General features: G+C 44.7%; 1 protein-coding gene across 1 annotated transcript; it reads right to left on the minus strand.

Annotated features, from left to right (window-relative positions):
• Window positions 1-15,559: 15,559 nt before the first annotated feature.
• Window positions 15,560-16,719, minus strand: LOC147958832 (E3 ubiquitin-protein ligase SINA-like 10). Its single transcript, XM_087532324.1, has 3 exons — window positions 16,700-16,719; window positions 16,338-16,479; window positions 15,560-16,255 (listed from the first exon to the last, which is right to left on the minus strand). The coding sequence occupies exons 1-3, from the start codon at window positions 16,717-16,719 to the stop codon at window positions 15,560-15,562; spliced, it is 858 nt and encodes a 285-aa protein (XP_087388450.1).
• Window positions 16,720-16,967: the final 248 nt, after the last annotated feature.

Below are 16,967 nucleotides of genomic sequence, written 5' to 3' on the forward strand. Positions count from 1 at the left end.
CATAAAAATCAACAATTTCGAAGGCACAAATCCGAAGGTGGTAAATGGTCAAAGCATTAAACATTATACCTCAGGTAATCCCATAAATGTTGAAACCAATATTATTGAAACCGTAACCCCGGAGGAATACATAAGGGACACCGTTCAGAATGTTTCAGACTCCGAAAAGGAAAAGGTATGTGGTACGGTAAGTAAACCGACTCCAAAACAAATTTTAAGGCAATATTTCTCTGTTTTGGAATATTTAGAAAAATAGAAAAATAAGTGGCAGTCCGAGAAGGACACAATGGCTCCACGAGGGTGGAGGGCGCGCCCTACCCCCTGGGCGCGCCCCCTACCTCGTGAGCACCTCATGTGCCTTCCGGACTCCGTTTTCCTGCATGTTACGTATTTTGGTCGGTAAAAATTCATTATATATTCTCCCAAAGGTTTTGACTCCCATATCACGCAAATATCCTTTGTTTTTGTTTCGAGCTGTTGCTGCTGCAGATTAGAGCAAGATGTCTTCTCAAGAGTCAGTCGGGGAGAGCCAGGTATCAAATTCGGCACCGGAACCAAGGGAAAACAACGACGCTGACCACTTTGGGCCAGCAACAGAGGAAGAGATGGAGGCTGACTTGATGAGGGTAGATGCCATGGAGGATCAAGAAGTCACTTCTCGCTTCTGAGCTGGGTTCACGATGGGGGAACTACAGAGCTCAGCTATTACAAACTCGGTTATCCCTTCCAATGTTAGATTTCTTTCTTATGAATATATGAAGAGGAGTGTCACTTGTTCTCCCGCAGCTATGCAACACCCTTGGGTGCAAGGAGCCTTACCAGTTATAGGAAAGCTTTGCAAGGAAATAATGGACCTCAAGCAGCAAGTCAATAAGCTTGAGGAGGAGAATCGCATCCTAAAGGGCATCATCGCCAAGAATGTTTCACCAACCCCGAAGAAGGAGATATAATCACATGGGTATGGGCACTCCCCTTGGCAACTGCCAAGCTTGGGGGAGGTGCCCCGGTATCGTATCACAACCACATCTCCTATCTTTACTATTTTTCTTAGTTCGATCCTATTAGTAGTATCTTGATCTAGTAGAATAAAGTTTATGGCATGATCTAGTTTTGAGTTTTGCTTTATGATCTCTCTATGTAATCGAGTCCGTGAGCTATATAATAAAGATTAGTGTTGAGTCAAGGGCTTGATTATTTTGCCATGATCTTGAGTGGATAAAAGAAAAGAAGAAAAAGAATAAAAAGAAACAAAGAGTCCATATTTATCTTATTGAGAGTAATGACTTCACATAGAAAGAGTATGATGATTAAAAGTTGTTGGGAGTTGGCAGACATAGTTTTGGTCATCGTTGCAATTAATAGGAAGTAATAAGGAAAGAGGGGTCCACATATAAATATACTATTATTGACATCTTTTATGATTGGGAGCACTCATTAAAATATGACATGCTAAAGAGTTAATGTTGGACAAGGAAGACAACGTAATGAGTTATGATTTCTTATATCTGAGATGAAGTATGTTGTCATGGATCCTCTAACATGTTGAGCTTGCCTTTCCCCCTCATGCTAGCCAAATTCTCAGCACCATGTAGAGATACTACTTGTGCTTCCAAATACCCTTAAACCAGTTTTGCCATGAGAGTCCACCATATCTACCTATGGATTGAGTAAGATCCTTCAAGTAAGTTGTCATCGGTGCAAAGCAATAAAAATTGCTCTAAATATGTATGATTGATTGGTGTGGCAGAAATAAGCATTATACGATCTTGTGATGTGGAAGTAATAAAAGCGATGGACTAAATAATAAAGGTTCATATCACAAGGGGCAATATAAAGTGACGTTCTTTCGCATTGAGATTTTGTGCATCCAACCATAAAAGCGCATGGCAACCTCTGCTTCCCTCTGCGAAGGGCCTATCTTTTATTATTATCTTCTACCTTATGCAAGAGTCACTATGATCTTCACCTTTCCTTTTTCATTTTATCCTTTGGCAAGCTCAGCATGTTGGAAAGAACCTGATATATATATATATATATATCTAATTGGATGTAGGGGAGCATGAGTTATTATTGTTGACATTACCCTTGAGGTAAAAGGTTGTGGGGCGAAACTATAAGCCCCTATCTTTCTCTTTGTCCGATTAAAACTTCATAACCACAAGTATTGCGTGAGTGTTAGCAATCATGAAGGACTAGATGATAGTTGAGTATGTGGACTTGCTTTTAAGCTCTGACATAGACTCTTTCTAATGTTATGATAAATTGCAATTGCTTCAATGACTAAGATTATAGTTTGTTGGTTCTCAATAAAGTTTATGATTCGTACTCTGCATTGTGAATAGATTATTACTTGAGCATAAGAAATCATATGACAATATCTATATATGTTGCTGTTATGAGAATAATCATGATGCCTTCATATCCGTATTTTATTTTTATCGACACCTCTACCTCTAAACATGGGGACATATTTATATCGATATTTATTGCATTATGGGCTGTTACTACATGTTATGTCACAATACTTATGGCTATTCTCTCTTATTTTACAAGGTTTACATAAGGAGGGAGAATGCCGACAGCTGGAATGCAGGGCTGGAAAAGGAGCAAATATTAGAGACCTATTCTGCACAACTCCAAAAGTCCTGAAACTCCACGGAACATCTTATAAAAAATAATAAAAAATCCTCGCCAAAGATGAAGACCAGGGGGCCCACATCCTGTCCATGAGGGTGGGGGGCGCCCCCCCCTAGGGTGCGCCCCCTACCTCGTGGGCCCCCTGGTGGCTCTTTGATGCCCATCTTCTGCTATATGAGGTCTTTCGATGAGGAAAAAACAAGAAGCAACCTTTCGGGACGAAACTCCGCCGCCACGAGGCGGAACCTTGGCGGAACCAATCTAGGGCTCCGGCAGAGCTGTTCTGCTGGGGACACTTCCCTCCGGGAGGGGGAAATCATCATCATCGTCATCACCAACGCTCCTCTCATCGGGAGAGGCCAATCTCCATCAACATCTTCACCAGCACCATCTCCTCTCAAAACCCTAGTTCATCTCTTGTATCCAATTCTTGTCTCCAAGTCCGGGATTGGTACTAGTAGGTTGCTAGTAGTGTTTATTACTCCTTGTAGCTGATGCTAGTTGGTTTATTTGGTGGAAGATCATATGTTCAGATCCTATATGCATATTATTACCCCTCTGATTATGAACATGAATATGCTTTGTGAGTAGTTACGTTTGTTCCTGAGGACACGGGAGAAGTCTTGCTATTAGTAGTCATGTGAATTTGGTATTCGTTCGATATTTTGATGAGATGTATGTTGTCTAGCCTCTAGTGGTGTTATGTGAACGTCAAATACATAACACTTCACCATTATTTGGGCCTAGAGGAAGGCATTGGGAAGTAATAAGTAGATGATGGGTTGCTAGAGTGACAGAAGCTTAAACCCTAGTTTATGCGTTGCTTCGTAAGGGGCTGATTTGGATCCACTTGTTTCATGCTATGGTTAGGTTTACCTTAATACTTTTGTTGTAGTTGCGGATGCTTGCAATAGAGGTTAATCATAAGTGGGATGCTTGTTCAAGTAAGAACAGCACCCAAGCACCGGTCCACCCACATATCAAATTATCAAAGTACCGAATGCGAATCATATGAACATGATGAAAACTAGCTTGACGATATTCCTGTGTGTCCTCGGGAGCGCTTCTCCTTATATAAGAGTTTGTCCAGGCTTTTCCTTTGATACAAAAAGGATTGTGCCACCTTGATGCACTTTATTTACTTTTGTTACTTGTTGCTCGTTACAATTTATCTTATCACAAAACTATCTGTTACCACTTATTTCAGTACTTGCAGAGAATACCTTGCTGAAAACCGCTTTTCAATACACTTCCGTGATGATACTTGTCTGTCACAGTAGGTCGCGTTTTTTGTCATGCATGTACATCCATGACAAATTTATGACAGAATCAAGATAGTCATACCTGTGCTGTCGTAGAAGTGTTCCATGACGTTACCAAAATTATCATCATGGAAGGGTCCACTTCCATGACGATAAATCGCGCGCCACAGAAGTGCTTTCATCAAGGGTGACCGACACGTGGCATCCACCGTAACGGAACGCCTTAAGCTATCGGGTCGGGTTTTGGATCCGATAACCCGTTAACAGCCCCGACCAATGGGAAATTTCCATGTGTAAAATTCTTATTGGCCAGGCGAAACACGTGTCAGCTCGTCAGTGGGTCAGGCAGGCGCCTATGATACATCGACATGTGGCACGACCCAACAGAGGCCCATTCCTGTGAAAGGGCTGGCCCGTTTGACTTGGTCAAAAGGTGGCGTGCCGGCCCATGGAAAGCCTGTTAACGGCCTGTTCGCATATAGCCCATTTACAGCCCGCTAACCCAAGGCCCGTTACGCCCTATCCGAATTAGGCCCAGTAGCATCATCTGGGCCATCCAATATGATTCCAGCCCGTTTTCACTTCTGGCCCATGTATGGCCCATGACGTCTTTCGGCCCATATGAGGCCCTAGTAACTCTTGGCCTATTAACGGCCCATGGTGAAACTAGCCTGTAATGAACAGTGTATTACTTTACACCCATTAACGGCCCGTGGTGAAACTGGCCTGTAATGAATAGTGTATCACTTTATACCCATTAATGGCCCGTTATTCCGTTGGGCCGTTTCCAGCCCATGTTATCTTTCTACCTTCTCAGAGCCCATTTATTCTTGGGCTCATTTCCAGCATTCGTTTACTTACGGCCCGTTACTGTCATTTTTTGCTTGTGGGCCAAATTCAGCCTGTGGTTACAGTCGGCCTGTTTGTGGTTCGTTAATACGTTGGGCCGTTTTCATAGCGTCATCAAATACGACCTATTAACGATGGCCCGTTATGGTCGGCCCATGAACGGACGATTCCAACTCTAGCCCGTTTACAGCCATAATGCGGCCTGTTATTGGCCCATGTTTGGCCAATTGATCATACGGCCCGTATAAGGCCCATTGATGATACGGACCATAGAAGGCCCATTGTTTCTACGGCCCGTAGAAGGCCTACTGTTTCTACGGCCCATGGAAGGCCCACTTTTCTACGGCCCGTAGGAGGCCCAGTGTCACTACAGCAAATATTAGCCCATGGTTATTGTGGCCTAGTTTTAAAAAATAGGTTATTGCAGCCACTAGCAAACCGTGGAGAAAGAACTGCACTGACTACAAGAAAACAAATAAACAAGACAACAAGGAAATAAATAAGCAAGCAACTTATGCTAGGCTATCACGGCTATTACACATATTACATCCACTGGGCATCAAAGTTCGCCACCAGTGCAAATATAGGGAACAAAGCAACATATAAACGCCACAGCAAAACAAGTCCAGAACTAAAACCACTTCAGAAGAGTTCAAGAAACAATATCCTGGGTACCCATAATGCTGGCAAGATGCTTAGCAAGCTTATTAACTTTCTCTTGTTTGGCGCTTAAATCCTCCAGCGCTTGCTGTTGCACAAGAAAGTATGCATCTGAATTCTGCAGGGACTTCCTTAGTCCTTCGGCTTCTTGCCGCAGCACAGCTGACTGATGCCTTTTAGCTTGTAGCTGAGACTGAAAAAGCCGATGTGATTCAGGCAGCGAGTTCGAAGAGCTTGTGCCAACTGTACTGGCCAGTAACTCGGACACTACATCAACGCAGGACTGTGGGGTTTTCTCACTGTCTACAAGATTGTTTTTATCACCTTTCTTGGAGACCAACAAGGTTGTCTCACTATCTTGAACCTTATCTGCATTACTTTATCTACCATTGCATAGTGGGGGTCCTCTTCTCCAATATTCTGTTTGCATACTACAAGAGAAACAAGCAGACACATCACAGGTTTAGCTTGTAGTATACGAAACTCATTTTGGTAAACCGGTTCAGTAGTAAGGTGGACAGGATAACAGCATGAAAAAAATATATATCTATGTACTATGGTCACTGTATTGTCCATATCATTCTAGTTTATGTTCCCTAATCAAGATAGAGACACAATTCAACTCATATATTTTTAAGACACAACAGCATAGACAGAATATAAGTCTGAAAAACTACACAACATTGGCAGCACTTGTAATGTGCATCACATGAGAACATAACTGTTTATACAACTTAAACTGAAATCAACATAGAGCAAGAAGTTAGAACAGCAATCCAGTTAAAGAAATAGGTTTAAAACATACCTATTGCGCCATTGGAGTTTCAATTGGATCCTTCAAATTCGAAAGTAGTTGGTATGAGTAAATACAGTGATGCAACAGCAAAGGAGTATGGACCATAGCTACGGAATCTGACCTGAGAACAGTTGCTCTTCTGCTTTAAACGTGGAGTTTGGGTTAGGTGTGGTGGTCTTCGTGCTTTGGGCACTGAAGTAGCTTTACAAACTGCTCGTGTGGGGGTACTTTGTGGTGGACATGGTGCTTTGTCAACTATAAGTGGGTTACTATCCGCTGGGGTTGTGGTTAGATGGGTTGTAGCTGGTTCTCTACCCAACGGTGTAAGTGTGCAATCTGGAAGAGTCTTGATTATGTGTGGTGGGGCTAGTTTGTGGGCCAGTACAACCATGGTTCTATCTGCATCGATGGGTAGCACTGTCTTTTGTGAAGAACGGGTTTTTGCTCCCTTAGATACTGCCATCACCCGCTCCAATTCAAATGGCTGATAAACAAGAAAAGAAATTGAACGTACAGACATTGTATGATAGACAGATGTGGTAATTCACATATATGTTGTCTAACCAAACAGGACATCATGACACAATTTCACATATATGATGCCTAACTAAACAGGATAGCATGACACAGTTTCAGATATATGATGGATAACTTAACAGGATATAATGGCATAATTCAACATATGATGAGTACCTAAACAGGATGACATGACAAAACTATATGATGTCTTTCTAAAATAGGTTGGGATGAAATAATTCACATACATGTTGTCTAAGTATACAGGATGGCATGATATAATTGACATAATTGATTCATATACTAAGCAGCTGGCACTCGCATGTATGATCTCTAAACTAAGCAGATAGAATTCAATATTGTGCATATGATGTCTAAACTAAGCAATGCAAGACACCGTATGCATCATATGAGAAATATAAACATTGCAACTTAGAGCATACACCTCAGGTGGGATATAGGACTGGTCATCTGTCTCTGAATCCTCCTTTGAGGAGCTCCCTGTAACCATCGAGATATATGCTTCAACAGGTACCATTGCCTGCTCTGAAGACCTTGTTTTCACTCCAGATTTTTCCATAACCGGCTCAAATGGCTGATACACATGAAGAGTAGTTCAATATACACAGATTGTCGACAAATGGAATACGTAATGAAAAAAAAGATGGCATGAGATAATTCACATATATGATGCCTGGCTCCATGGCGGTGCATAATTCACATATATGATAACTGGCTGAAAAACATGGCATTGCATAATTCACACATCTGATATAGAAAGCAAACAGGAGGCATTCACACAAAGCATGTCTAATCTAAGCAGATGGCATGGCAATGCAAGACACCATATGCATGATACGAGCAATATAACCCAGCCAAGTTAGAGCATGCACCTCGGGGGGGGGGGGATACGACTGGTCATCTCTCTCTGAATCCTCCTATGAGGAGCTATCTGTAACCAGCAAGAAATCTGCATCGACAGGTAGCACTGACTGCTCAGAAGACCTTGTTTTCACTCCAGATTTTCCCATGACCAACTCAAATGGCTGATGCATGGGAAGAGTAGATGAATGTATAAACATTGTTGACAAATGGAATACATTATGGAAAAAAGTATGGCACAATACAATTCACATATACGATGACTGGCTAAACAGGATGGCATTGCATGATTCACGTATATGATGCCCGGCTAAAGAAGATGGCATTGCATAATTCCCATATACTCCCTCCATTCCTAAATATTTTTCTTTTTAGAGATTTCAAATGGACTACCACATACGGATGTATATAGACATATTTTAGAGTGTAGATTCACTCATTTTGTTCCGTATGTAGTCACTTGTTGAAATCTCTAAAAAGACAAATATTTAGGAATGGTGGGAGTATGATATAGAAACCAAACAGGTGGCATTCACACAAAGCAAATCTAAACTAAGCTGATGACATATAAGATGTATAATGTAAGCAATGCAAGGCGCCATATGCATGATATGACCAACATCAGCATGCCAGGTTAGAGCAAACACCTCAGGTGGTAAACAGGCATGGTCGGCTCCTTCTGAATCTCCATCTGAACAGTTATCTTCCTCTGGAATACAATCTGGAAATGCAGGAGGGGGGGGGGGGCACTTCGCCCACCATGGAGCGGCGTCTGCATGACATTATATTCGCACGCAACGGTCTTCTCTTTTTCTCTACATGTTCAGTACGATTGTGTACAATATCTGACATGCATAATAAAAAAATAGTTAGATTTTGTAAGGCCTAAGGGGTGCATGCAAAAATCAAGACTGATGGTAGCAAACGAGTGGATGGATCCAAAACTAATGATAGCAGGTAGATTATAGCTTCAGTTTAAAAAGATAGACAATGGATCATCTATTGTTTGTTGCCCACCCAACATGAACCACATAGAAGACCCCAGATGAACCAGATAGTAGATAGATACTATTCGTTGCTGGCTCGATATGAGACCCATGGGAAATTCAAAACTCAAGATTGAACGATAAAGTAGCAGGTAATAATAACCGATGTATAACGTAAGCAAATACGAAAGACTGCGACCTCTCTTCCGGAACTGTGTAGTCCTCAGGTTAATCTACTCCATCGATGATGGTAATGCAGTTGGCGTGGCTGCCGGCAACGGGGAAGATGATCTGAGGCGGCGAAAGGAAGTCTGCAGGGGGGATCTCTGCTGCAGTGAACGCTTCTGTCGATGGTGCACCTCAGGTGGGGTGGATGACGACACGGCAGGAGCAGGACATAACACACAGAGTTTTTTTTGACGCCTATCTGAAAATGAAGTAAATCTGTAAGGGCTCCTTAGAATTGGAGGATTCTATAAACACAGGGACAGGAAAAAACAGGAATATGATAGGAATGCACGTGCAAAACAGAGCATTTGGAAACATAGGATTTTAGTCAACCTGGGTGTTTGGCTCACGTGAATTGGAAGAACAGAGGAATGGAGAAACAAAGTGATGCGACGAGTGTACAACCTCTTTGGCATAGCCTTGTGGACCTCAGCATCATTGGGTTGGACGTGGAGGATGGTGATGATGCTGGTGTGACTATCGGAGGCGGGGAAGAAGATCCGAGGCCTCTGGAAACGGCGCCGAGGGTACTGCTCCGCTATGATGGACGGTTCCGTCGTTGGAGCAGCTCCGCTAAGGTGTACGGCGACAAGGCTAAAGCATGACAAGACAGACAACGTTAATCTGAAGTGGGACCCTAATATCATCTGCAATAGATGATGTAAAATACATCACCAAGAAGTGCTAGATGTAAAACGCATCAGCCGCGCCACGGTCTCTCCGACAGATGCTGTAAGTACTGTTCACTCTGAACTTAACTGAAGAAAATGAACTTCACAGTCGAAACTGAATTTTACCGTCGAAACTGATTGAACTAGTAACAGAGCATTGCAATAGATGTTTAGGGAGTTCGAGCACTAGTAGCAGAGAAGCATTGATCTAAATCAGCAGACGCTCGAGCAGGGAACGCACTAGCAGAGAGTAAGTCGTGCAGTAGCACCGCGATCGAGTGCTAAAGCAGCAACTCCTGTAGCTGCCGGAGGTCGTGCAGCAGCAGCAGCGCAAGCGAGAGCAAGAGCAGAGTAGCAGCACGAACGAAAGCAGGAGTAGTGCAGTAGCGCGACCGACAGCAAGAACAGAGCCGCAGCTCGAGCGAGAGCCGGAGCAGCTGCAACTAGTGCCATTGTGGAAGTCATCACCGAGGAAGCAACGACATGGGGGAGAGACGTCGTGGATGATGTGGCCGGCGATGGCGCCGTCGATGGAGACACACCATGTCTGCTCGGTATCGAGCACCGGCAGCCCCGTGAGATCGAATAAAAGATAAAATGTAGCGGTGAGTGCAGAACCTCCTTGGTGGCGCCAAGTTGGCCTTGGCTTCATCGGAGGAATTGGTGAGGGTGCTGTGGTTCCGGTGGGGCAGGTCAAGACGGTGCTGTGGGGATTGAGGTGGCGCGATAGACGAGGCGAACATCGGGGCAGCTCCTTGGAGGTGGAGGACGGGGCGGCTGATCCGGCGGGACGATGAGATCGACAATGGATCCTCATCCGGTACGGTGGATGAGGGACGGCGAGCTGTTGCGGTGGACGACGTAGTCGGGGAAGAGTCTCCGGCTGGGCGGCGGTCGGGAGGCCGACGGAGGAGTGTGGAGTTTCGTGGGTTTTGGCGGCCTCGGTGTACGAATGGGGGGGGGGGCGAAGGGGGAGGGGGAGCCAAGCTTAGGGACGCGCTTGTCTGAAATGTAGGGTAAGTTACCAGCGTACCCCCACCGGTTTTGACACCGCGATGTGGAGCTTCATTTCCGGCTGAGGGGTAGAAGGGGGATTTCGCGTGTCTAGGCTGCGGGAGCGATTTCGGATGAAGAGGGAGTTCTCGCGCGCGTCCAATTTTCGGGATAACAAGGCGCGGCGCGGGTTGAAGAAGCAGGAGTTTCAAAGCAGGTGAGACAAAAGATACTCGAGCTTGAAAATTTCGGGATAACAAGGCGCGACGCGGGTTGAAGAAGCGGGAGTTTCAAAGCAGGTGAGACAAAAGATACTCGAGCTTGAAAATTTTGGGATAACAAGGTGCGGATTCCTTGTTCGTCAGAGCAAACTTAACGTGTAAAAAAACAATTCATACAAGACACAAGAGAGTCATGTCCCCTTTTACTATATTGCTATAGATGCCATTGAAAAAACTACAAGAAAAATGTAAAAAAAAATCAGGAGAACAAGATTACCCTGCACAGTACCAAATCGATTCGCACTTCCCTCAACAACAACAAAAAACAAATCAATTCCCACCAAAGAAAGAGTAATGTCCCTTTTTATATGATTACAGATGCCATGATCTCGAATTTCAATTTTTGATTCCATGTTCTGTTGAATTCGAATATATCGTTAGGTGACCTTGCGGTTTATAATTGATGTAGTCGTACATTTTGATCTTCCATCACATATGAACATTTTACTCCACCATGTGAACATATATATTGTCGTCTACCATATGGACTAAATTTGAATCAATTTTCCTTATTTGAATATGATTGTTGTCAAGTTATACAATAATTTAAATATTATCTTGATAACAAAAAACATACATATAGAAGTAATCATATTTCACTGTGAACTACATGTACCATACGCTCTGCAATTCAAATATTTGTATCCATTTTATGTTGAATTCAAATCATAGTACATTATTGGTCTAGGTAGCGAGATGTTTGGGATAATCTAAACCCTGTTTTCATCCGTATAATTTTTGGCTGAATTGGGAGAAGTTTTGGTATAAGCCTCTTGCAAAACTGGAGATTGTCTCAACAAGCCTCGTGGTTCCGAGAGGGAACGTGTCACCTTTGTGTGCGAAACGATATACGCTGCCTCCCCCTAATTTTATTTACAGAGGCAACATAGAACTATATGAGTGCCCTGTTAAATTTTGGAATTATTTCGGGTTCATTTGGCCTTTTTATACATTAATTGAGTTTCTAGACTTTTAATGTGCATAATCTAAATATGAATTGCATGCACATGCTCCGGTACACCAAAGTGGGTTGAAAAATCACATGTGTGTCCTTGGTTGAATTTCTAGGTCCCATGGAAGAAATGAGAATGAAATTCAAACATCTGGGCGTCATGACTCGGCCAAGAACATCGAGAAACTTTGATTTTAAATTCATGTAAATCCAAAACTCGCCTGGAAATCATGAAACTTGGCATGGTGTCATGTCATGGCAGTAACATGTTGTGGTAAAAAATTGGGCCAATTTGGAAGCTCGTGGGTCTAAGAGGGAACGTGCCACCTTTGGTGTGAAACGATATACGCTGCCCCCCTTGAGTTTCTTAACAAAGGCAACATAGAACTACATTAGTGCCCTGTTAAATTTTGGAATTATTCCGGGTTCGTTTGTCATTTTTTATACATTAATTGAGTTTCTGGTCACTTAATGTGCATAAGTCACATTTGAACTACAAGCACATGCTCTCATGCACCAAAGTTGGTTGAAAAATCACATTTGTTTCCTCGGGTGAATTTCTAGGTCCCATGCAAGAAATGAGAATAAAATTAAAACATCTGGACATCGTGGCTCGGCCGAGAACATTGAGAAACTTGGTTTTAAAATTCTTGTAAATCCAAAACACGTCTAAATCATGAAACTTGGCATGGATGTCATGTCATGGTACTACCATGTTGTGGTAAAAAAAATGGCCGAATAGGAACAGATTTTGGTATAAGCTTCTTGCAAACCGAAACTTCTCTCAAGAAGGCTCGTGGTTCTGAGACGGAACGTGCCACCTTTTAGTGCCAAACGATATACGTTGTCCCCCTTGAGTTTATTTACAAAGGCAACATATAACTACATGAGTGCCCTGTTAAATTTTGGAATTATTCCGGCTTCGTTTGGCCTTATTTACACATTAATTGAGTTTTTGGTCATTTAATGTGCATAATTCAAATTTGAACTACAAGCACATGCTCCCGTGCACCAAAGTTGGTTGAAAAATCACATTTGTGTCCTCGGGTGAATTTCTACATTTGAAAAATCACATTTGTGTCCTCGAGTAGGTCCCATGCAAAAAATGAGAATAAAATTCAAACATTTGGGCATCGTGGCTCGGTCGAGAACATTGAGAAACTTGGTTTTAAAATCATGAAACTTGGCATGGTGTCATGTCATGGTAGTACCATGCCGTGGTAAAAAAAATTGGCCGAATAGGAACAAATTTTGGTATAAGCTTCTTACAAATCGGAGCTTCTCTCAAGAAGGCTCGTGGTTCTGGGAGGGAACGTGCCACCTTTGTGTGCATAATTCAAATTTGAAATACAAGCACATGTTCCAGTGCACCAAAGTTGGTTGAAAAATCACATGTGTGTCCTTGGGTAAATTTATAGGTTCCATGCAAGAAATGGGAATGAAATTCAAAATTCTGGGCGTCGTGGCTGGGTTGGAAACATTGAGAAACTTAGTTTTTTAATTCCTGTAAATCCAAAACACGCATGAAAATAATGAAAATTGGCTTGGTGCCATGACATGGCACCAACATGCTGTGGTAAATTTGCAGTCCGATTTGTGAAGGCGCACACATTAACAATCAACAAAGTCATTTTGGAACAAGTGCTGTCACATTACAATCAGAAACACAAGTATTATTGAAACCGTGGGTGTTCTACTTACTAGTACCATTTACGTGCCACCACGCGTCCCCTTTTTTATTAGCTAGGAGGCGCCGTGCAGGGTAGCTATTTGAGTACGAGAGGCATGCGATCAGACCCCTGCGCGTGCTTATCGGGAGGAGAGCCCTTTGACCTCCATCTGCCGTCCACCTCTCTCCCAAGGTCTCCATTAATGGTGCCCGGGCCTCTGTTTAATGGCGTGGCTATGTCTCACTCGACTGAGATTTAAGAGAGAAAAAAGAAAATCTGAAAGCACGGATCTTGATGTAAGATCTGACAGACCTATATAGCATCTACTGCGACTTATAGCAAGACTGATGAATTTATAATGACGATTAATTTTTTTGATCAAAGAAGGGCTTGCCCCTTCCGATTTTCATTACTGAAAACCACCACAATTCACAAGAAGTTCAGCACAACTCCAGCCTAACACGAAGGACTAAAAGCTACCAGATTGAAATCGCAACATCCCAAGAGGCCATCAAAGGCCAAACATCCACGCTAGAACCCAACATTTCACAAACGAAGACACAATCCACATCCTAAACCAATTATTACATCAAAACAAACCAGGAAACTGAAGGAAGCCCAACAACAACTAGAAGAACAGCAACGCCAGGGTCGCCACAGCAAGGGTTTTCTTCATTCCAGCCTCGCAACATTGATCTTCCACAGAAAGATAAGGACGATTAATTATCTTACATAATTAGAAAGATAATTAAAAAAGCCACATGCGGCTACGCCCAAAATACACAAGGGCAAAAGAAGAAGGAAGACAAGGATCTGGCTCACTGATCTCTACTTTGTTGATGCATTGCTGCAGGCCGCGGGAACTAGTCTTCGCGGCGAGCGGTGATGAGCTCATTCGTGTCCTCAATACGCTGCTTGAGAACATCCATGGATTCCTCCACCAGCCTTTGGCGCTCATTGCGGAGCATGTCATTCTCGTCCATAAGTTTCTTGACGATGACGCCGGTCCTCTTCAACAAGGCACTGGTCTCCTCCTGCTGGTCTGCACTTCAGACGATCTTCTCCCTCAGCAGGTCGCGCTCGGCCCGGAGCCTCTCATTGCGCTCCCTTAGTACGCCGATAGCCTATTCAAATGAGGCTTTCATGTCGTCCTGCAACCTCGCACAGCCGGAGATCTGATCCATCTGGCTATGGACGATCGCATGCATGCATGCGCCTGTAACAGTCGTCGCCTGCCCGCGAGAAATTTTCACAGGCCGCAGCGGCGCGGCGAGACATCTCTGTTGCATTCGTGGCATGGCGGGACATCTCTGCTGCTTCCGCGGTGCGGCCGGACCAGTCTGCTGCATCGACGGTGCAGCGGGACCTCCGTGCTGCTTCAGCGGCGCGGCGGGACTCGGTGCTGCTACTTCCGCACGGCGGGACATGTCGGCTGCTCTCGCAGCGAGGCAAGACATCTCTCGTGCTTCCGCTTCCATGCTCGCCTCTCCCTGGTGGCAATCTCTCGACCCAGAACTCACGCTGGCCATGGAAGACGCAAGGGAAGGATGCTGAATGACTTGTTTGTTTTTGTGGATGAGGAGTTGAGGAGGAATGTGCAGTCATCTTGGCATACTAGTATTTATAACCGAGTACTAGTACGCTCCTAAGTGGGAAACCGTTTAGGTTGTGGTCGGTGTGAACAGGTTTGCAATTCAATATAGCGTGGAGTAATTTGGAATGTGACGAGACGCAAGCTCAAAATTTATTGACGGTTTTAGTTTGGAAGTGCGGCACTATTCCCTCCTTTCCGGTTTTATAGGGCTTATCTCAAAACTTTAGTTTTTCCATTTTATAAGGCTCAATTTGGTTGTTCCCCAACACATGTTCAGATTCCAAGGTGCATTAAATCACTGCATGCAAGTATTAAGAGAAAATTGACCAATGCATGTACTTTATGCATGCATGCATTGCAATTAATGAATTGATAAACATAATTTTTTGAGTACTTCTTACCCAAAGGAACTTTATATCCAACAGACACAAAATATCCGTTCGACTGTTGGAAATTACTGATATGATGTCGAAGTAATTGCAGCATCGCCACCAAAACCCACCATTTCTTAAGCTAAAGTAGACCAAGGTAATCCCTATATTAGCATATTACTAAGATAAACAGAAGGCACTTTAGAAACATTTAGGACGTGAGCTTGTCAATCTGAATGTGGAGGGACACAAGCTTAGCCCCATCCAGCAGCTTGGGCGGAACTGTCAAGAAGGTCAGCTCCTGCATGTCGACGTCACCGGGATCCTTGTTGCTTGTCACCTCCATTTCCACCTCGACGGCGTCGGTCGTGCCTTCGGGCTCCCCCGTCGGGCCGTTCACCCATAGCTTGGCCACGTAGTGCGGCAGTGGGGACGCCCCCGCTCTGATGCAGACGACCGACACGGCGATAGGTTCGCCGATGTCGAGCACGCCGCCGACCAAGAAAAACGTGCGGCGGTCCTCCTCCGCGAACAGCAAGAGCCGTGGCTCCGACAGTGGCACTTGCAGCTGGAGCACCTTGCCGTACTGGATCCTGTGCACGGGCATGGGATGCGCGGTGCTGATGTGGTGGTAGAGCACCGGCGGCGGGCCTTCGTAGCCGCAGACGAGCATGGGGCATTTGCAGGGCGCGAGCGGACACACGCTCTGGTGATCGGCGAGCTTGTGGTAAGTGACGTAGAGCCCACAGCCTTCGTGCGGGCACTCCACCCTCACCGACGAAAGGACGGAGTCCACCGCCGTGTTCCGCACGTCGAAGCCACCGTCGCGCTCGCACTTCTGGCACTGCCATTGGTTCCCGGGGCGCTCGACGCGGCAGTCCGCGCAGGCCAGGTGCCCTCCCTTCCACTGCAGAAATCAATCGAACATCACATCAATCAAGAAACCTGCACCTTGCTCAATCAGCCCAACGGACGAGGTGTATTCGAACCTCATACACTGGAGGCGTCAAGGGGCGGAGGCACAAGGGGCAGTGGAGCACGGTGAGGTCCATTGAGACCTTAGAGAGCTCCATCGTCGGGTCCTGTTCGGTCTGCATGATCTCGCCCTCCTTGTGCACAACCATCTCTCGACTTGGGCCGGGGTATTACAAAGCAAGTATCAAAAGGAGAGTCACGGCATGCATGCATGCGTTGTAATTAATGCATCGGTAAATGCAAATTATTGAAATATATCGAGTGCAGTGCTTTGATGTGTCGCGTCAACTCGTACATCAACGAGAAGTTTGATTATCCTCTCCCTCGTGGACTTAACTGCACCTGCCTTTGGCTGTATGACAGGTTGGCCACACACCTGTCAGGCCCACTTGTCATACACGCGAAGGCAGGAGCATCCCTGCCTCGCCCATGAGCGTGGTGGCTGGCAAGACTAGGAGAAGCTTTCGCTACACACTCTCCCTCCCGCACGCGGTGGACATGCAGCAGTTCAATTGGTGTCAGATGGCCAGAAGCGTACTGTAGTACTCCTCCAGTGCAGTACTAGTACTCCATCATTGTTCGACTTCCCGAAGAGGCGAAGAGCCAAGCGCAGCCTGGACGCTCGTGTGGTAGTTTCATGTGTA

This window comes from Triticum urartu, chromosome 7A, assembly GCF_056163025.1.
Source record: "Triticum urartu cultivar PI428250 chromosome 7A, HENAU_Tu73, whole genome shotgun sequence".
In the NCBI taxonomy this organism is placed as follows: Eukaryota; Viridiplantae; Streptophyta; class Magnoliopsida; order Poales; family Poaceae; genus Triticum; species Triticum urartu.

Excerpts from the sequence above, each read along its gene's own strand:
- LOC147958832 (XM_087532324.1), bottom strand. The coding sequence starts at position 16,719 with ATGACAAGTGGGCCTGACAG. Across the intron at positions 16,480-16,699 it reads ATGACAAGTGGGCCTGACAG|TCGAGAGATGGTTGTGCACA; the intron begins GTGTGTGGCCAA and ends CCCCGGCCCAAG. Across the intron at positions 16,256-16,337 it reads TGACGCCTCCAGTGTATGAG|TGGAAGGGAGGGCACCTGGC; the intron begins GTTCGAATACAC and ends TGATTTCTGCAG.